The sequence below is a fragment of the Cloeon dipterum genome, chromosome 3 (genome assembly GCF_949628265.1).
Source record: "Cloeon dipterum chromosome 3, ieCloDipt1.1, whole genome shotgun sequence".
Taxonomy (NCBI): Eukaryota; Metazoa; Arthropoda; class Insecta; order Ephemeroptera; family Baetidae; genus Cloeon; species Cloeon dipterum.
In genome coordinates this window covers 25,566,280-25,586,147 of record NC_088788.1, presented here as the reverse complement: position 1 = coordinate 25,586,147, position 19,868 = coordinate 25,566,280, and the positions used below count along the sequence as shown (strand labels likewise).

At 41.8% G+C, this 19,868-nt stretch overlaps 4 protein-coding genes across 5 annotated transcripts in view; 2 read left to right on the top strand and 2 right to left on the bottom strand.

Annotated features, from left to right (window-relative positions):
• Positions 1–6,190, top strand: part of LOC135941524 (neuronal calcium sensor 2) — a 42,188-nt gene extending 35,998 nt beyond the window's left edge. For both annotated transcript variants that reach the window (XM_065487130.1, XM_065487129.1), the window contains exons 4-5: positions 2,709–2,837; positions 3,345–6,190. In XM_065487130.1, the coding sequence (XP_065343202.1) occupies positions 2,709–2,837; positions 3,345–3,521 (306 nt within the window). In that variant the 3' untranslated portion in view covers positions 3,522–6,190. The remainder of the gene's footprint in view (positions 1–2,708; positions 2,838–3,344) is intronic.
• Positions 1–12,054, top strand: part of Nca (neurocalcin homolog) — a 49,128-nt gene extending 37,074 nt beyond the window's left edge. The window contains exons 2-4 of the mRNA XM_065487128.1: positions 6,371–6,599; positions 6,652–6,840; positions 7,704–12,054. Coding sequence (XP_065343200.1) covers positions 6,411–6,599; positions 6,652–6,840; positions 7,704–7,898 — 573 coding nt within the window. The 5' untranslated portion in view covers positions 6,371–6,410 and the 3' untranslated portion in view covers positions 7,899–12,054. The remainder of the gene's footprint in view (positions 1–6,370; positions 6,600–6,651; positions 6,841–7,703) is intronic.
• Positions 12,055–12,116: 62 nt separating this feature from the next.
• LOC135941520 (E3 ubiquitin-protein ligase RAD18-like) lies at positions 12,117–19,574 on the bottom strand. The gene is made up of 7 exons (XM_065487119.1): positions 19,415–19,574; positions 14,357–14,502; positions 13,769–14,282; positions 13,543–13,698; positions 13,365–13,485; positions 13,245–13,305; positions 12,117–12,742 (listed from the first exon to the last, which is right to left on the bottom strand). Exons 2-7 carry the CDS (start codon positions 14,487–14,489, stop codon positions 12,219–12,221), a joined length of 1,509 nt encoding a protein of 502 aa, XP_065343191.1. The 5' UTR covers positions 14,490–14,502; positions 19,415–19,574; the 3' UTR covers positions 12,117–12,218.
• Positions 15,194–19,382, bottom strand: RanGAP (Ran GTPase activating protein). The gene is made up of 5 exons (XM_065487118.1): positions 18,700–19,382; positions 18,372–18,551; positions 17,810–18,250; positions 16,633–17,211; positions 15,194–15,799 (listed from the first exon to the last, which is right to left on the bottom strand). The coding sequence occupies exons 1-5, from the start codon at positions 18,844–18,846 to the stop codon at positions 15,275–15,277; spliced, it is 1,872 nt and encodes a 623-aa protein (XP_065343190.1). The 5' UTR covers positions 18,847–19,382; the 3' UTR covers positions 15,194–15,274.
• Positions 19,575–19,868: the final 294 nt, after the last annotated feature.

The following is a 19,868-nucleotide window of genomic DNA, read 5'->3' as shown; positions in this document are numbered from 1 at the left end:
AAGTTTTCTTCATCGTGCGGAGCACAGCGTGTTGCATTTTAATTAAATGCTCACCATCACCAGGCATGTCGGCTGGAACTTCGTTTGCAAACTCAACCCCAGGTGACTGAAGCTGCTCGTAACTTTGGTTCAATCTCACCCTCAAAAGGCAAAATTAGGCCTGTGCCGAGAAGTTGTTGCAAATTGGCCTTCCAGAATTGCATTTTCCTACCTGCTGTGTTTAAATTTTTGCTTGGGTGGTTCCCTTTTTGTGCCGTTCAGTTTTAAACCAAATTCGCAAGGGGGTTGCGAGAAATTAATTTTCATGGGCGGTAAAGTTTTTAGTGAAAATAAATCCCTTGTAAATTCTTTCCGACGATCTCCTAGCCAAAATAAAGGCTTGATGCAAACTACTAACAACTCAATTTTACTTACTTTGGAAATTTTGCTTCTTGGAAATTGGTCGCAAAAAAATAACTCAATTACAGCCATGTATTTCCCCTTTGAAATGGGGCAGTGCGGAAGCTTAATTCAGAGTTTGAAGTTTCGCCTTCTCAAGTTCTTTCAAATTAGTGTAATAACAGCGTTTGTGATTGTTTGCGGGTGACACGAAGGCTGGGGGAGCGAAAAATAATAATTTGCCGAGTGTCGAGTGGTAAATTAGAAGCGTGAGTCGGACGAAGGCAGAAAAGAGCGGATTTGGGGGCGGCCGCGAAACAATCGGACTGACGAGAGCAAAGACGCGCATTTGTTTTGGCTGCTGTGTGGGTTGGAGCTGTTGGTGTTTGGAGCTGGATGGGGCCTTGCCTGCCCAGGTGAAGCACTCGGAGCCACAGGTCGATACCACCGCACAGCCAGCCGTGCGCGCACCCCTGAAAAGCACCCTCAGCGCCGCCGCCCACCCCCTGGCCCCGCCGCCGCCCGCACCATCAACCACTTTCGGCTCCCTCCGCACTATTTCTCTCGCCTTCCATTATTCTTCCAGTTCTCCGACTTTATGAATGGACGACGAGCGAAAGGCCATTAGTCTTCCTTAGTGTCCGCTTTGTCGTTGGAAAATTCGGCCGAAAATGAGAAAACTATTCCTGGCCTGCCGACGGCGGTGTCTGGCCGAGAGAATGATGCGAAATCCACTCTTTTTATAATACAAGCTGTCTGATAGCCAGCAAACACGCCTGTCACTTTGTTAACAGCCTTTTTCGGACGGCGAAATTGACGCGGAAGATTTTTGTTGTTTCCAAGGTCGGAATCCGGCCGAATAGCAGTTTCGTGCATTTTTTGCGCGAACCACCAGTTGAGCCTGGTTGCACTTAAAGTTTGTAATAAACTCGGATCGCTCTAACTGCTCACTTTGTTGGATAATTTCTGTAAGCCGAAAACGCTTGAAACGCAAACACACACTTATCTACGGCTATATTAGGAAAGCCCTTTGCCAGCTACTGTAGTTCAAGAGTTTACAGCTTCAAACCTATTTTCAATCTACATTAAAAATTGCCTCTCTTTGATTTAGGAGCAAATTTTGATTTGACTATAATTTTTTTAAGTATATTCTTGACATTAGGTATATTTCTAAAAACTCTACATTTTTTATTATTTCATCTGTTCTTCTGTTTCGTTTCTTTTCTTGTTTGCAAAAAATGTTGATATCAGCCTTTGATTAATTTTGCGCGTTGTAAAATTGGAGGACTAACGTCGCTGAAAAGGTTTTAAATCGCAAACTGGGAATGAGAGGGAAAGATGTTGCAATGCGTGAAGATTGATCCAGCTTCTTTGTATCGTACAAGTGACGGCTGGAGATGAGTGACGAAATAACTTGTAAAAGTGCACGACGCACGACTCTCCGTTAATTGGAACGCCAGCGCTTTTCATCCTTTTTCTGTTTTCTAGTGGTTGGTCTTTACGCAACTCAAGTTTCATAAACGATTCGCGAGTTTGATAAAATTCCTTTTCAAAATAAATAATTTGCTTAAGTGCTTGGAAAGGAGTTTTAAAAACGTCGAAATGAATTTCATCGCAATAGACCTTTCAAACTATTCTTTCAGCCTCTCAGGACAAAGCACATGATTATTATTCAAGCAAATGCTTCTGAAGGCGTTGAGAACGTGTGGCTTCGAATTCGTTTGAAATGTCACTCGCTCGCTGGCTCGGGTGTCAGGCAGAGCGGAGAAGAGGAAAGTACAAAAAGCGAGCGTGCACGGGAGCACGAGAGCGAACGTTCCACGGGCAGAGGAAAGGGTAAGAGGTCACAAGGGACGCTCGCCGTTCTATTCAATACAAGGGTCTCATAAATAATAAAGAACGCGTTTTGATGGCTTTTGCTTAAAAGCGCTCGCTTCTTTCGGCCGACCTCGTCGTGTTTCTGTTGCATTTTCCAGTATCAGGATTATTCACTTTTTAATTCTCCGGCCGGGCAAGAGAATTATTGCCCCTCGCGAGCCAATTTCCGATTCACGCAACACGCCCAACACAGCTGCCGAGCGGGTCACATAACGCGCACTTTCGCTTTCTCGCGTCCTCGGTCGGTGCCAACGAGCGAACAAACACCGTTGCGTCATTGTTGGCGCAGAAAATTATCGGCCTGATTGCACACTAATTTCACTTGCGCCGCGCAGACAATGCCTAATTTACCGAGGCAACCTGAATATTAATGCTTGTGAAAATATATAATTTTTAATGTGGCAGTTGCGTCACCCAACCTTGAATAAAACGCTTCGTTTCGTTTGTTGCAGGAATTTTTGTTAGCCATCGACGTAACCTCGTCTGGAACCCCAGAAGAGAAACTCAAGTGGGCGTTCCGCATGTACGACGTCGACGGCAACGGTGTCATAGACATCCAGGAAATGACCAAAATAGTTCAGGTAATTGGGACAATTTGATAACAGGCACGGAACGGCTTAACAATGCATTGGAATCCAACCATCATTTTAGATTTTCTTCCTAATATTTTTGGTTAATGTATGTATATGATATTTTCTAAGTTAAATCTGAAATCGCAGATCCCGCAATTTAACTTCAAGAGACGTTAATTTTTTAAAACTAAAAATATTGAATTGCTTGATAAAAAATTGTAGTATATCAGGTTAACCCAATTTAAAGTTTAAATTGTGAAATTGAGTAAAAATGCTTGATTTTCTACTGTTTCTCTTATTTCTTGAAACAAAAATGGAGAGATGAGCTTTTGTTTAAAACCCTGTTCAGTCTGCAAGTAAAATCAAGTAATCTATATTCTTCAAAATCCAGTGTTAACCTAAAATATGCATAAAACTATCTCGCTTGGGTACTCTTTTACAGCTTGGTTTTAATCTCTAGCGCTGTGCTCGTGGAGGAAGCTACAAAATAATGACGTATTGCGTTCTGCTCCTCAGGCAATATACGACATGCTGGGCGCTTGTTCTTCCAATCGGCCGGCCGACTCGGCCGAGGACCGGGCCAAGAACATTTTTGCCAAGATGGACGAAAACAACGACGGACAGCTGACGCAGGACGAGTTCCTCAAGGGCTGCCTGCAGGACGAGGAGCTTTCAAAGATGCTGGCCCCCTAAGTGGTGTCCGCTGGACATGTGTCAAATTGTTGGCTGGGCTGCTGGAAAAATGCCAAAATTGTGTGTCGGCCGGCGAAGGCACCGAGTTATGCGAATGGCCAAGCCCCAAACACGACGGCCAGCAATTTTCTCAAACCCATGAAACACACACACACACACACACACACACACAAACACACACGCATTACAACTACATAAACACACACACATACACAAACATTTATCCGCTATAAGTATAGAGAGTAATACCTACGATTAAAGCGAATTAAACACGAGAAAAATATGAAGAAAACCAGAAGGGCATGCATCAAAAGAACAACTCTGGCAAAGAGTTTCTAGTCAATCACAAGTTGTAATTTAATATAAACACACTAGATTTGCGGCTATCAAATGCTCTTTTTCGTTTTTCGGAACGCTGGTGGTTTGAAAAACAAATCGAATTTTGGTGCTCTGATGTATCTTTTTCGATTGCTGGCAGTTAACGAGGGAATTGTTATAAAACAAACATAAAACACACAACACTCGAGCGCACACACTGTACTTTGAATAATATTATTCGTGTTATCAACAAAGGAAAAAAATCAATCAAATTTTCTCTGAATTGTACTGTAATATCACACATTTATTGGCATAAAATAACCTTTTTGGAATGCGGGACGCGGTCATTTTAAAAAAGAATAAAATTATTAACTCGAAATCAGTTGGCATGCGGTCGCGGCCCACATTCCGAAAGCGGTGGTTGGTCTAGGCGAGCGAGTTGAGCAGATGGGGTGCGCTAGCCTAGACTTTTAATTGCGACATGTTTTGATACTAAACTAAAAATCCTATATCGTGTGCAAACCTCCCTAGCTATTCACGCATATTGAAAAATTGTAATAATTATCGAACTTTTGGATCGAAACAACGCGGTCTGAACGCGTGAGCATCATGTAGGATCTGGACCAATTTAATTAAACGAATCACGCTCTGCAGACCAGACAACGCATTCCACTCAACAAAAGTCCATTCATTGTGTCTGAAAATGTGTATTTAAAGAAAGCATTAATTATACGCGTATTATGTATTTGTCATTCTTAGGATCTACGCATTCATGTTTTTTGGATTGTGTGCTTGAAAAATCTTCCACCCTGGCACTGGGTTTCTTTCTATAGCTTTCCGATCCTCAGCCACAGAACGTGTGTATTTTAACTTAAAAAAAGCTGACTGAAAATTCTTTCGGCCCAGGCTGCTTCTTCGGTGTTGCATTTACAAGTTGAAATTGCACGCGCACTTTTATATTTTTGTACTTCTCTGCAAATATTGTAAAAATAAAGCAATTAGAAGGTATGATGCTGATACTGATGATGACGACGATGATGAAATTAAAACAAACAAAGAAAATACAAAACAATTAAAAACCAAGAGTGATCGAGGGTAACATAAATAGCTGACGAAAAGAATATGACTTGCACTTGATGAACATTTACTGTACTCAATTAATTGATAAAAAAAAGCTGCTCGCTTGGTGTTTTACGAATCGGTTGGCTCATTTGTGTGTGTGTTTCCTTTTTCACTCTGCTCTAATGTACGCATAACATACGTGGTGCGGTGCGCACAACGCACGCACCGCCTATAGGACACAAACTCTGTCAAGACATGTGAGAATGGGAATCTGGAGAGATGTGTACGATGTAAACTACTTTCTTAAACGATTATATCATCGCTAATAATACTTAAAATTAAGGATTATCGAGTACGCGATTATTGCGTACGCAAAACGAAGCGAGAGAAAAGTTATTCCTTTCACATTCCTCTTGATTTCCGCCGGTCAAGTTGCAATTCTCCGCCAAATCGCGTCCAAAGCGCTGCTCGTGCTGCTGTCCACGCGTCACTCTGGCCGACACCCAGGTGTCCAAGTTTGCAAATCCAACTCGGACTACTCGGGGGTAAAACAGCGAGTTGCCGGTGGACAATAAATATTTTCGCGACGATGCTGGTCGGGGGCGACCGGCGCGACGCGGCTTTGCAGCTCAATCGAACGGAAGATAATTCTTGAGTCGGCGGCTTGAGTCGCTTTCCCGAGTTTTGGCGGAGGCGTTGCGCCCAAACAACTTTTGGCTGTCCAAATGATAATATAGTATACACATCTAAGCCCTTGCTAGTGACTTTCCTAACTAAGTACACAAAAAAGAAATCGAACTCTTTCATTACGGTTAGTTGGCGCGCATCTCCGCCAGTTCCTTTTCCGGTCCACTGGAGATTCAATCAAATTGTCAAACCTGATTTCGCCGAGATTATTATAAATGTATGTTGTTGTAGCCTATTGAGATGCCTCTCGAATGATTTCAGCTGACACTTGAGGTGGACAAAAATAAATGTTTGCGAAAAATTGAAGTGTCACTGCTTTTTCTGCCAAAATGGTGCGGATGTTTTCATTCAATCTTATGACGCTCCCTGCTGCTTTCTGTTTTCGCTTTCAACTTACGAGACGATGATAAAAACACACGAGTGCTTTCCCCTTTTGCTATATTATATTGATTCGGAGCATCACCTGATTGTACAGGGTATGGTCATCTACCTCCCTTGCCTACTCTCTTGTTATTCTCCACACTTTTCACCTTTATCTCTGAGATAAAGAACGATGTTTGTGATTTTCGTGTTATTAATTATGAGATGTATAGAGAACACAAGTTAGCATTTCAATCAGAATTACCCCTTACCAGAATTATTTTCAAATTATAAAAAAGTCAGACCTGGAAAGAATGTGTGAGTATTTACAACTCTTCCCCCTTTCCCTTGTTCAATTGATTTCTCGCCTTAACTGCTCACAAACGAAAGTTGCGTAATCCATTTTATTTTCTCCTCAATAGGTTGAGTAAGGACTGAGAGCACAGATCAAGAGAGAGGATCATGGGCAAGCAGAACAGCAAGCTGAAACCTGAGGTACTCGAAGACCTCAGGCAAAACACAGAGTTCTCCGACGCAGAAATCCAAGAGTGGTACAAAGGCTTCCTCAAGGACTGTCCCAGCGGTCACCTTAGTGTTGACGAGTTCAAAAAAATATACGGAAACTTCTTTCCTTATGGCGACGCTTCAAAGGTCAGTTTCAACATTTATCCTGCTATTTTGTGACTAAATTTTTGAATTTTAGTTTGCGGAACATGTTTTCCGGACGTTTGACGCAAACGGCGACGGCACAATTGACTTCCGGGAATTCTTATGCGCCCTGTCAGTAACCTCAAGAGGGAAGCTGGAGCAGAAGCTCAAATGGGCTTTTAGCATGTACGATCTTGACGGCAACGGTTACATTTCAAGACAGGAGATGCTGGAAATCGTTACGGTTAGTCTCATATGATATAGCGGTGTTTAACCAAAATAATCTATTATTTGACTGTAAAATAAGGTGAAGGAAGTTAAATACAAATGTTGAATTTATTGTACGCCAGCTCTGTCATGTTTTTTTCCAAAGAGATTCAAATTTTAAAAATTGATTTATCAAAGAAATTTATTTTATTTTCTTCAAATATTTGTCAAAACTTGCAATTTTAACACCTTAGGATTTTATTTTAAATTATATAACTTGCCTGAAATAGACTGAACGTTTCTTGAATCTCTCAAAACAGTATGGCATTATATTTTTATTAAACAAATTAAATAACTTGGTTAAAAATAATTTCTTAAGTAATCAAATCGTAGACAAAGTTAGAGAAGAAGGGGTAAAAAGAGAGTTTTGTCATAAAGGGGATAACAGAGAACAAAAATGAGCATTTTTACAATAATTTTGAAAATTATTGGTTCCGTGCCAAAAATGATTTTATTAAAACTGATTAATTATAATTTTAAAGCAATATTAAAAATAAGCATATTTAATATAAGACAAGTAAGCTTTTCTGCTCAACTGAAAATTACAGGAACTCACTTCCGAAAACGGGAATCCATTTTCAATCAGGTTTTTCTCTGTTTTAGTTTTTCAATATGAGCTTTTCTTGAAAGGAAATTTTCTAACCATCCTGTTTTTCTTCTTCCCTGCTTTCCTGATTTCCTTTGATATTTTTACTGCAGAAATTACATGGAGCATTTTTGGATAATTTCTCTAAAGCTCAAAAGTATTAAATATTACACTTTTCCAACGGCCTTTGCTGCCAACTCATTCCTAAATATTATCATTAAGCGCTTTGTTGATTAAAACTCTTGTGTTTGAAGGCGATATACAAGATGGTCGGCTCTGTGATGAAGATGCCAGAGGACGAGTCGACGCCAGAGAAGCGGACGGACAAGATTTTCCGTCAGATGGACAAGAACCAGGACGGCAAGCTGTCGCTGGAGGAGTTCATCGAGGGCGCCAAGAGCGACCCGTCCATCGTGCGGCTTTTGCAGTGCGATCCGCAGGCCCAATGACTCTTCTAAAGCAGCAACTGCATCTAGCTCAATGTGGGACGGGCCGTCTGGGTCGTGGGGCGCACACGACCCCGGCGGGACCCCACCATGGGCTACTTGCGGCTGCTGCTTGGTGCCGTGCGAGCAGGCCACGTGTTCTCCTGATTGCTTTCGTTTCGTTTCTCCTCCACTCGTGAAAAGAATGAGTAAAGAGTCCATTGCCAGCTGAAGAGGCGTCAGTTCTCCCGTCTCGACTGACACACAAGGAAACACCTGTATGTTTGCATAATGTACCGTTATGGAAAAAATACACTCGCTCTCGCTGCCCCTACGAATATGATTAACTTTTGTAATTAAGTACGTTTCATAGCTGAAAATATTTTAATCCGTTATAATTTCGTGTACCAGCCTCCTGGGATTTCCTTATTACTCTTCATTTGTATCTGTACGCTTGCGTTTTTTTAATTAATTGATTGATTATTAGCGAGGCTGCTAGTCGAGATTCGGCCTTGAATGCGAGCGTGGCGACGTCGACTGACGCTTTGACGACGAGGAGGAGGAAAATGCCTTTCCTAAATTAGAAACTGTAGCGGATCGCCACCAATGCGCACAAAGTCGAATGTCGGCAGCCAAGTCTCCTGTACCACTCACTTGTTTTTCCGTTTCTTTTCCACGTTTTCATGCCCGCGTGCGAGAATAATACTACTTGTAGCAGTTGTGTTTTCCTCTCATGTCGCCAACATTCCCCAGCAACTTTGATAATACTATGTAAACGAGAAGTAGAGACCCCCTTTCGTGGCGGGACAATGTCAGTGTTTAGAGGCGAGGACTGGTTTATACACTACAACTTACTAATCGTCTTGTATAACATTTTGTGTTTAGTGTTTTTGCTATGCGTATAACCTCCCCCTCCCCGAGAACCACCCCCAGTCCACCAGATCGTTTGTCTTTTCTATTCGTGGTTGAGGCCGCTCTGTGAGCCGTCTGCTGCGCGTTCCAGTCCCCCGGGGGGAAGACGGGGCGAGTTGCGGTGCTCGTCTCGGGGCCCGGACCCGCAGTCGGCCCGGTGAGCGACTGCTTTTTCCGGGCCGACTGCCACGGGCGCCCGAGAACCCGCCCCGACCCACCTGAGGAGGCGACCTCCATCCCTTCAGCCGCGCAGCCACCCTTCTCTCCCGGTCGACATCGGAGGGGAACGGAAGCGGTGGTTGCGCGAGACGCTCAAGTGCGGACTCAACCGCACGACTTACTGACTGTGGCCATGCGATGTTGAATATTATATATACAATAATTATTATACAAATAAACATATAAACTGATAATTTCACGATACAAAACTCCCACTCCATAGCGTAATAATTTACTGGAAAAAGTTAACTGTAATTTAAAAGAATCTAGTTGATGAGATAAAAAGAGGATAATGTGCATAAAAACATAAACACGCGCGACGACACACTAATAATTTTTAAATTTTAAGGATAACTGCATAACGGTTTTTGCTCATTCTCCATACCGACGGGCGCCCCCCGGCACGGCCCGTGGTGGCCTCGAGGGGGCTCCGCCAGCTAATCGCGTTTAGACGAAGATTTGAAATTTTTGCGGCGAGGCATGCAGCGCGACAAATTGCAAGGAAGCCACACTTCTAGGCGCAGAGAGTGTGTATCGATACATTTATACATTTATCAGCCGCCTAACACCTTAATCAGTCACTTAACACTCACACACGTTGGTTCAGAACTATTTGAAATTTTAATAGGAAAAAGTATACACGGTCCACGGACGAAGTTGTTCCTTCTTCGGAAATTTTAAAATAATTCATCTTTCTCTCGCTTTCTGCATAATTGCATAATAAAACCCTAGCCTTTTCGGTGTGTGCTATGAAATTAAAAAACCTTCGAATTCTCGTTTCGATGATTGATTTCCTCCCCAAGCATTTTGATGTTGCGAACATTTTAGACAAGCGATGAATTCTTGGACAAGACTGCTACGCATAGCAGGTGCATTTGAGTAAAGTAAATAATTAATAAAGAAAATCGTTTGTGGTGTGTATAAAACTACCTGTAAATAAAACCTTCACTCTATCTGTGTGTAAGATTCCTCCGCAAGATATGTATGAAACCATAAATATATTATATGCTACGCAGATTGAAATTAAAAGAAAACCTACCGTTGTTATCATGGCATCGCGAGGTGCCGCGCGCAATTCAAGCACACACGCGAATTTTTGCATGGAAATAATTATATAATATATTCACTAAACACGCGCGCACTACAACATACGAGAAAAGCGCGGTTTAAAAAATTGTTCTATTGTTCGGTAACGCAAACACACATACGATCGTGTTGTTGAAGCAAGTTTCCGAAAGCGATTCAAACCAACGCCGCCTGCTTATCATATTCTCAGCGTAGTCGAACCGATCTAGAGATTTCATCTACCGAAAATCACGGCCCAGAGAAGTTGTATTCAAAAAATATAGCTCAAAACGTGACTCGGAATGGGCGATTTCGACAAGTCGTGTATTTAATGTAACTAACTAGCCTGCTCGTGGTTGTTTCGTGAAAAACTGTAATCGTGTCTCTGGGCGCTTTGAACACTCAGGAAAATTGCGCGAATGGGCGTCTGCCACCGTAATTCACAAAGTGTCGGAGGACATTTCACTCTGCAGGATCGAGAGTTTCGAAAGGTGTTGTTATTTTGGTTTCATTTCCCCGTGCGTATTCACTCCCGCTGCCCATTAATAATAAATTCTGCTCGGTGATAAAATGTTGTTGAATAATTATAAATGTACTCCGTATATATTGTTAAAACAGCAAACACGATTATTAAAATTACCTATTTAAAATAAAAGACGAACGTATTCAGAACACTCGAGAAGTTTTCGAAATGGAAAATTACCGGTTGGTTCCGCGAGGAAAGAAAATGGTAGGAAATTCTGCATCTTCTGGTCTGCCTTTTTAGCTCCCACCCCCATGAAAAAAGAGTAGCACCGAATTTTGCAATGCAGCTATGAAAATAAATTTTGTGGAAATTTTTGCCCATTTTCGGGCGAGAAACTCGCGCCAGAAGTGCACTTTTTGCAGATTTCGATTGGACACACACCTCGCTGTCCGACCGGTGGCCATCGAGGGATTTTCCGTTTCGCTTTTCCTTACGCGCGTGTCATGGACGTGAATTGCGCCTTTTTCACACTCACACTTATTCAAAATCGGTGTGTTTTTGATAAAAATCGCCGCTGCTGCGCTTGGTGTTGATCGAAATGGAAAAAAAATTAATCACGCGAGATATAAAAAATGTAGCCTCTCTTTTGCTCTGCGCGGTTATTCAAAGAAACTTTGAAAGCAATATAATATATTCTGACGAGAAAGAAAACCAACACACACAGGTACGGACACACAAACATGTTTTATATACAATTCAATGGTCAATGTTGTCTCTGCTGCCGCGGGGCTCAAAAGTCGAATTTCCGATCCCCGCCTCGCCTTTCGTTTTGTGCGCCTTGATTCCCCCTTCCAATCTTCATTTGTGTGAGATAATTCAAATCACGTCGGTTATGCAGCGATCGTTTGGGCTTGTGCAATAATTTTCAGACATAAATTTTCACCCTCTGATCGAATCGAATATTATATTTTTGCTCTCTGCCTTAAGAGTAAGAGCGCTCTCGATTCCAATCATTAAACAGCCGTTTGTACTTAATGGGAAAAATTTTGAAACACAAGCCTCTGCATCGCTCGTTTCGTAGCGCGCCTCTTTAATTTATAATCTAGTCTGTAAAATTATTTCTAGAGATTTGAGTTTTTTATGAGTCGGGATATTTTTCTTTTGATCATTATTTCAATCGACGGTTTCGCACAAAATTGCTCCGAGCGAGTATTAATTTAACTTTAGTTGTAATTAGTTTTGTCCGCATTATAAAAATTATCACACAGACACACCTTTTACAGTAGCGTTCGATCGCTCCGAGTTGCAATCAACCAGCCGTACATAAGGTTATTATGTGTATTTATATGTAATGGGAAATGATCTTAGGTTTAATCAGGATTAACGAGTCACACACTATTACTTGAGTTTGTATAACAGCTGATTCCCGTCGCCCTGTTGATTTACACAATTCTCGCTGAGAAGGAAACTTCGTAATTTGTAAAATTGCCTTCGATGAATAAACGTGTTACGAATTCATTTCAAATGGTGTTTCCCTTTCCTCGTGCCCTGACTCATTTAAGGACTGATAAAGCGTCAAGTGGAATTGGAATTGAGCGTTTATTCACAAAAATCTATGGTTCAAGTACATATTTGTGTATATTAGAGATACATATTAACAATAAAGTGGTGTTGAAAATATTTCATGACTTGAGTTTTTTCCTCCTGGACCTCCTGAGCGGCTGCTCGTCTTGGGAACTCTTCAACCTTTTTGTGACTTTTTGCCTTGGCTCGTCATCCCACGGGTCATCGTCTGACACTACGTACACTGGGCTCACAACCCTTTTCCGCGGCTCAGAAAATGGACTGTCGCTGTCCTCATCCTCCAAATATGAACTCACCCTTGAAGTGCTGCGCTTCTTCCGCAGCTCAGGAGAATGCTGCTGCGTAAGCAAGAGGTCCATTTCAGAATTTGGCGTGCCAGGCTCGCCACTAGCTGGCTCTTGCTGCTCTCCAGGGTCTACCTCTTGTGCTTGCACCGATACATTTCCTGGACTCGGATCTGTTGGTTTCTCAGGACTTGGTGTCCTTGGTATTTCCTGCTTCAGGGATGGCGATTTTTCAGCTGAGGTTTGTGTGGCAGATTTCTGCTTGGCGTCTTTTTTGTTGGACTGCCGCTGCTTCAGGTCAGCCATCAGTTTGGAGAAGTGGCTCTGGTTCTCTGATCCTGAAACAAGGAAAAAACATTGAAGAATATTTGATTTTTTCGCAAATCCACAATTCTAACGAAACTGGCAGGGTAAAATGTAAAATCATAATTTGTATGTGCAAAAGCAAATTTTCCAGGGTAGATAACCAGCATTAAAAAACACGTCGCGCTGGTTGAAACCATCTTACCCACATCATGAATTGAAATTTTTGTTTGCTAAATAATTACTTTAAATAAATATTTTTCAACGTTAAAATTGATTAAATGGTCACAGATATTATTTTAATTCTCAATCTGCGAGCTATATTTGAAGTGCTAAGTGTGGGCGTTTAGTGCGGGTGTTGCGGACACAGCTTGTTTAAAGCTGAGAAAATTATAAGTAACGAAAAGAACAATTGGTAACAAATTAAACTCTAGAATTTTAAACAGTAAAATGTCCATTTGACTAGCTAGTCCAGGGCAAAGAGGGGAAGAAACCTCGGCCATAAAACTATTTTCATGTATATCATCTGCTACTTACTGTATTTTGCCTGGGCTTGTTCAATAACTTTTGGGTCTGCTTTTCTATCAACCTGGAATGACTGAAAAAAAAACTCTGCGTCAGGAACATTTTTCTAAATTATTGCTCTCATGTGTTCACCTTCCAAGGGTTGCTATTCGCCATTCTTTCCTCGCGCTCCTCTTTCATCACCTGATTCACTATTTCTTCCACGGGCCGAGGATTTGCACTGTCACACTCGGAATTGTACATTAAAGTGTATCTGTAACGAGAATTGAGTTTGGCCTCGAACATGGAAAAATTTAAATTGGTTTCAAACCTTTTGTGTCGCTTGATCAAAGTTTTCCTGTCCCCTTGTATGCTCAAATTCACTTCGTAGCACCTTTTCCGCAATTCTGCGTCTTTCATCAGGGAATAAACTAACTTGGGCATCCTCTTTCTCATCTGAAGATTTACAGATTTTTGCATTGCTAACCTGAAATCCCCAGTTAAAGATTTTTTATTTGTTCCGCAAATAAAATACCCATCCATTAAGCCACACTTACATGAAAGCCGAATTAGTACCCTGAGGTTTTCCACCGCTGTCCAGGCACTTGTCGATGTGCAAATTGATGCTGCGTTCTGCGATCTGCACGCCGCACACGGGACAAGGCACCTTGGGCACAACCTTGGACGAACCAGCCACTGGACTCCTCGTCAACGACTCCCAGATACTCCTGGGTTTGGCCTTGCCCTCCGGCGTGGGTTTGGCCTTGCCCTTCGGCGTCCCTGGTGCGCTCCCAAAGGACGTATTCAGACTCTCTTTGGCCAGGTTTGCTGCCGGCTCACTTGCCACCACTTGCTTTTGAGGAGTTCTCACTTGTCTGTTCTCTTCTGAAGGGGTTTCCAGATAAATACCGTCGGTCGGAGATATTTTCACTTGAGTCTTCAGTCTCGGCAGCAACGTGATAATTTCATCTAGGACGCGATTGTTTTTTAGCTCGGATTCATTCACGTTCGCAAAGCACCGCGGGCACGACGTTTTGTACTGCATGTATTTTCTGATGCACAGAGAGCAAACTGGAAATAAAATTGAGCAGGTACATCAAATTACTAATTTCCTATTTAAATAATTACACTACTTATAGTCTTACAATTGTGGGAGCATGGTGTGATCAGGGCAATGTTCATGGTCTCATAGCAAATCCCGCACCTCAGCAGGTACTCCATTGTTTCCAGGGCAGGAGGGTTCCCTGCCCAAATTTCCTCGCCAGCGTTGTCCTCCATGCTGCATCAAGCTCTGTAAAATCGAAGCAGAAAAATGTTTTGAGCAACAACTGCTGATATTAACAAAGTTTGAGACCCAATTGAATGGTCATCACAAACTTTTTGAAGCATCTGCCCAGCTGCTATCCGCTTTGCAACTTTTACCTCAACTAAAGTTTGAGGAAAATATATTTATAATGGGCAAAAAAAAAATCATCGCACTTAGTACTCCAATGTTTTGTTTTAAGTAAATATTGAGTTGTAACAAATATGTTAGGAGATATGGGAAACCCCCGGATATCAAGAAAATCACAGTAGCATCGCACGGGCCTCATTGGAGGAATCCCAGTCCAGAAAAGAACTAGCTCAAGTTACTGCCACCGCATAAGGGTCTTTTATTGAAATACTTGACATTCATCCTGTGAAATTAATTCACGCATGCTGGAAGCTGGAAAGGTGCAAACCAGCAAGTAACGAGTCTGAGAGCTTACGCAACCCTCCCAAATTCGAATGAACTCGTCACTGCAACGAAAGAGAATCAAATGTAGGCGCAAATCACCCAATTTTCCTCTCATTGAAGTGCACGCCAAGCATGCGGTCATCAATGCGAGCTAATGGTTTGGTAGAAATCCGTATTCATTACTTAAACCACTAGCGCCACAGACAATTTTCTAGGGGAAAGCAGATCATTGAAGCGAAACCCCAAAAATTTAAACAAAATTGGATTACAAAATTGTTCTTTTATTTTCCATTAAATAATTAAAGATGGGATGTAAAATGAACATGAAGAAGCGTGATTCGCAGCACTAGAGTGCGGATAAAAGTCTGTTTTTGGCCACGGCAAACTGATTCACCGTTACATTGGGTCGCTGAAGGAACAATTTGAGAATGTCTTTGGTCGTCTCGGGCAGCAGGCTCTGGTTGCACACTTTTTCAAGCACGATTAAACAGCCCTCAATGTTCCACAAGACTGGCTTGTACTTATTGCCCTCCTCTGACTTGATAAGCTGTAGGTTGACCAGCAGCGAGTTGTTGAGCAGGGAAACTGAATCGTTCTGCTTGGCCCAGTCGAACAGCTTTGTGAATAACAGCAAACCGATTTCAGACGCGTCTGACCGCGTTTTTTCGTCATTGCACGCGGCAGAGCTGCACACTGACATTAACACTTCCACGCCCTTTGTGGTCAGCTCTGATTTGGGCAGCGAGTCAAAGTAAGATTTGATCTTGGAATAACGCTCTGTTCCTAGAAGAGCGAACTTTCTTGAGAGAGGCTCTTTGAGGAACTGCTCTACTGTCACCTCCTTCTCTGGGGACTCCACCACCTGGATGACCTGAACACACCAAAAGAGAACGGCAAGTTTAGTTATTAATATCTTTTAATATCCTGTCAACAAATGGATAATAATACAATGCAGAACTATATGACTGTGTGATTAATTTTTAGAGAAAATCTTATGTAGTTTTGAATGAATGTGAGAATTAAAAAAACTAATAATGTTGGCTCAGACCAATATTAGAACATTAACAGGGAGAGTCAAAATATATTAAAAAAGATAACAAGTGGACGAAATTGGATCATAACGGGTGATAATCAAGATAAACTAATCAGTTATAAAAATACATCACTCTGGCAACTACAACTTTTTTTGTCATGGTGTTTAATTTGAAAAACTGCAGAAAATCTTGAAAACACATTTTTTTTAAATTCAAGTTTATATGACTATTCAAGTTTTAAATTTATTTGAATTGCCCTCTTAGTAATAGAAAACCTTTCCTCTTACAAGGACACTCATAGGATGCATCGTTTTAGTTTTTGGCAAAACCATTTTTAACTTATGAAGCCTTTCCTGATGTGAGCCACATGCAGTGGTGGAATATTTTTCAGCGATTATAGCTTATTTTGGGACATTTAGCAGAGAATTACAGAATTGATTTAAAAACAAATTTTATGATCAATTTTCTTTGTATTATTTTCAATCTGATCACAGACATTTTCTGAAAGAGTAGATCTAAAATTGTAAATATAATAAATACAAACAAAAAATATGTAGCAATCAGCAATTAAAGAGATTAAAAAAAAATTGTTGAGCAATCTCCGGCGATAGTTATCTCTAAACAGCTTTAGAGAGGAAAAAATTGAAAACTGAAAATACAAGAATCCTACCTGGCTCTTGCTGGGAGTTTTCAACAGTGCAACAGGTTCTTCCTCCTCGTCCTCCTCCTCTTCTTCCTCTACGGGACCCTCCTCTTCCTCCTCTGACTCTTCCTCTTCCTCGTCATCATCATCTTCATCCTCGCCCAGCCTAATGGGAAGGTCTGGGTAGGCTTCCAAGATTTTCTTCCCACGGCTCTTGAAGGAATTCCCCTCAAGGTCGAGAGTCTTGAGGGCCGTCTTGCCCCTGAGCGAGTCGCAGATGGAGGAGAGGGCGCTCGAGCCAATTTCGTCGAAGGAGAGGATCACCTCTTCCAGCTTTTCGTTGCTCTTGAGCGCAGCTGCGATCACCATGGCGCCTTTCGACTTGACCAGGCAGTCACCAAAGTTGACCGACCGCAGTCTTGGCAACAGGGGCAGTGCTTCCGCGATCGACACGGCGCCTTGGCGTGCCATGCAGTTGTCGTTCAGGTTGAGCACCTGAAGGTCGGGGCACTTTTTAAACGAGTCGGCCAGCGCTTGCAGGCCTGGAGCGTAGATTCCGTTTTGCGGCATTGCGATCTCCTGTAGCGACCCAAGCGTTGAGAAAACCTGAAATGAAAATTAAAAGGAGTTATTTGAGTGGTTCACATGACAGCCAGACTTTAAGAAACGCGCCTTTTTATCTCACATTTCCCTCAATATAACAAACTAGCAATTTTGTGACTGAAGTGATACACTTTAAATCATGATATATGTGAAACCTTCTTAACATCTTAAAGACGCTTCAATTAGAATTCAAATATTTAAAACAAGATTTTTCTGCAAAGGATGTACCTTACGTTCATTTTATAAGTAAGAATAGTATTTTGGTTGCTAGAATAGCATACTTGTTCCGAAAGAGAAAATTGGATTCCATGTACATTGAAACCATTGTAATTCAATCAATGCATGATTTAAGTGAAGAGTTGCAGTTTTCTTCTTCTCGATTTTTTCACTCTTTAAAAATGAAATTTAGTTAGATTCCTTGGTGGCAAATAGCATTAATTCATCATTTTCACACAAAAAACTTGACTTCTTGAATAATAAATATAATAATATATATAATCTCTAACATCTTTCTCATCCCATAGATTCAAACTAGCATTCTTTCATAAATCTTGATTTTTATAACTTTTATGCTCTAAGTAAGAAATCAATTTGTTCTCACTATTGAGAGTGCGCGAGATCCATCATTCTCCAAGCGGTTCCTGCCCGCGATGAAGACCCTGAGCGCCAACTTCTTGCCGCTTGCCTCGTAGCAGTCGATCAGACTCTTGGCCAGCAGTTTGCCACCACTTGTGCCAAGTCCATTATTGTTAAGCCGCAGCACCTGCAGGCTGAAGCAGGGCTCGCTCTGCAGCAGGGTGACTAGCCCCCCGATGCCAATGGGCCCAAACGCGTTGTCACTCAGGTCCAGCTCATAAAGCTTGGCCTTGGCCAGCACCAGTCCACAGCCCAGGAAGCGCAGAGCGTCTGGGATCTCCTCCTTCATGCGCCCAGTAAACATGTCCTTCCACAGGGCGAATCTTAGTTCAGGGTGAGACTCGAGCTCCTTGCCAACAGCTTTACAAGCGTCTACACCCAGGGTATTTCCGGCTAGATTCAGCACCTGAGGAAAATTTGAGTTAGAAACGGGGCAAAAGATCTAGCATGAATTTAATTTAATTTGAAATTTGCCAAAAATCTTTTATTGAAAATGGAAATAAATTTGTAACAAATGAATTGCTTACCTCCATCTTTCCACGCCATTTGGCCATCTCTACGACGACCGGCTGAGCATCTTGCTCGCCGTCCAACTTGCGACCCTGGCCCTCGAAGGACACAGTGCCCAGGGTCAGCGAACTCTGCTCGAGGGCAGTCGCCAGGTTCTCCACGTCGGAGGTCATGTCACGCATTTTTACTTTCCGGCCCTGCAAGTGAATATTCAGATTAGATTTTCTTACTTCAAGAGGGGGAAATCAAATCTAAATATCAATGTGCAAAAATCCATGCAGGGCCGTAAGTAAAAAGCGCAGGGACCGCGCGGATGAAAATTCATCGTCAAACTTTTCTTTTTACCTTTTTCAAATGGAATCGCGTGTACAAAAATTTGAGGCAGATTGACAACAGATAGAAGCCGTGGACGCTTGTCAATTCACCCCTGTATAAACTCCTTGTGACTGCTTTTAATACGAATCCTGTATATTTCCAGGAATATTCTCTCATAGCCTAAATATTAGCTGTGAACCAATTTTGAAGGAAATTCATTAATGGAAATTGTTGAAAAGGATCCACCACCCACAAAATATGTATATTTTTATCTAAATCCCTTTGTATTATAGATAGCAGACCCAATGTCAAAAAACAAACATCACTGATCTGATCCTGTTCAGAGGTGTCTGTGTCTAATCAAGTGTGATGTTCTCAATGCATAACAAACCAAAAATCGTGGCTAAAAATCAAAAGTCCCGCGCTTTTGATTACCGTTTTGCAAACAAACATAACCAAGGGTTAGTTGTTGAGACTTGGGTCACCGGCAAAGTACCTTTGAAGTTACATTCATCGTGCGACACCAATCAGCGTAAATTGTACACGCTGGGAAATCGATGAAATGCGGAAATAAAGAAGAAACTCGCGTCTGCAGCCACACCATTAAATCAAATCATTTTGTCTACATAATAACAATGCATCCACGCACTTTCGCGCGGATTTTTCTTCAACTTAATTCTCCCCAAAAAACCATCCGCAGAGCACCTGAGGTAACGCTCGCAGCGAGTGTGGAGCTAAAACTCACCCCTCTAAATGTTCCAGATGTGGATTAAGCAACAAGGGTTGCAAAAAGCTGCAAATTTCAGGCACTCTGGAACGCAACTCTGCGACCGGCTGAGACTCTCAAATAACCGCACAAATTCCGCCAAGGAGCGTGTTCGCCGTGTTCAGCGTGTACTATGGAGCGTGTGTTGACACGCCCCCATCTGAAGCCTCCTTGTCAAGATCGCTCTGGTGGGGGTATTGGGCGCCAAAATCCAAGTCTGGACTTCTGGAGTGTTTTATAAGATAATAAATCATATTATTGATATTGATATAATATAAATTTCATAAAATTTCATTGAATTTTGTAGAAACTAGAATCAGTATTCAAAATTCCCTTGACAAAAGTTTTTTATAACTACAAGCATGATTAACTATAGTTCAGTGTTCAGAGCAAAAATTAAAAAATACGTTTAGGAAGAAAAGAATGAAAGTAC

What these genes read in the sequence shown, in the direction of transcription:
- LOC135941520 (XM_065487119.1), bottom strand. Translation starts at nt 14,489, where the DNA reads ATGGAGGACAACGCTGGCGAGGAAATTTGGGCAGGGAACCCTCCTGCC. An exon ending in CACACCATGCTCCCACAATT is followed by an intron (nt 14,283 to 14,356) that starts GTAAGACTATAA and finishes TTTTATTTCCAG; the next exon opens with TTTGCTCTCTGTGCATCAGA. An exon ending in CGAATAGCAACCCTTGGAAG is followed by an intron (nt 13,306 to 13,364) that starts GTGAACACATGA and finishes TTTTTTTTTCAG; the next exon opens with TCATTCCAGGTTGATAGAAA.
- RanGAP (XM_065487118.1), bottom strand. Translation starts at nt 18,846, where the DNA reads ATGAGAGAATATTCCTGGAAATATACAGGATTCGTATTAAAAGCAGTC. An exon ending in AATGGCGTGGAAAGATGGAG is followed by an intron (nt 18,251 to 18,371) that starts GTAAGCAATTCA and finishes AATTTTCCTCAG; the next exon opens with GTGCTGAATCTAGCCGGAAA. An exon ending in GATCTCGCGCACTCTCAATA is followed by an intron (nt 17,212 to 17,809) that starts GTGAGAACAAAT and finishes TTTTCATTTCAG; the next exon opens with GTTTTCTCAACGCTTGGGTC.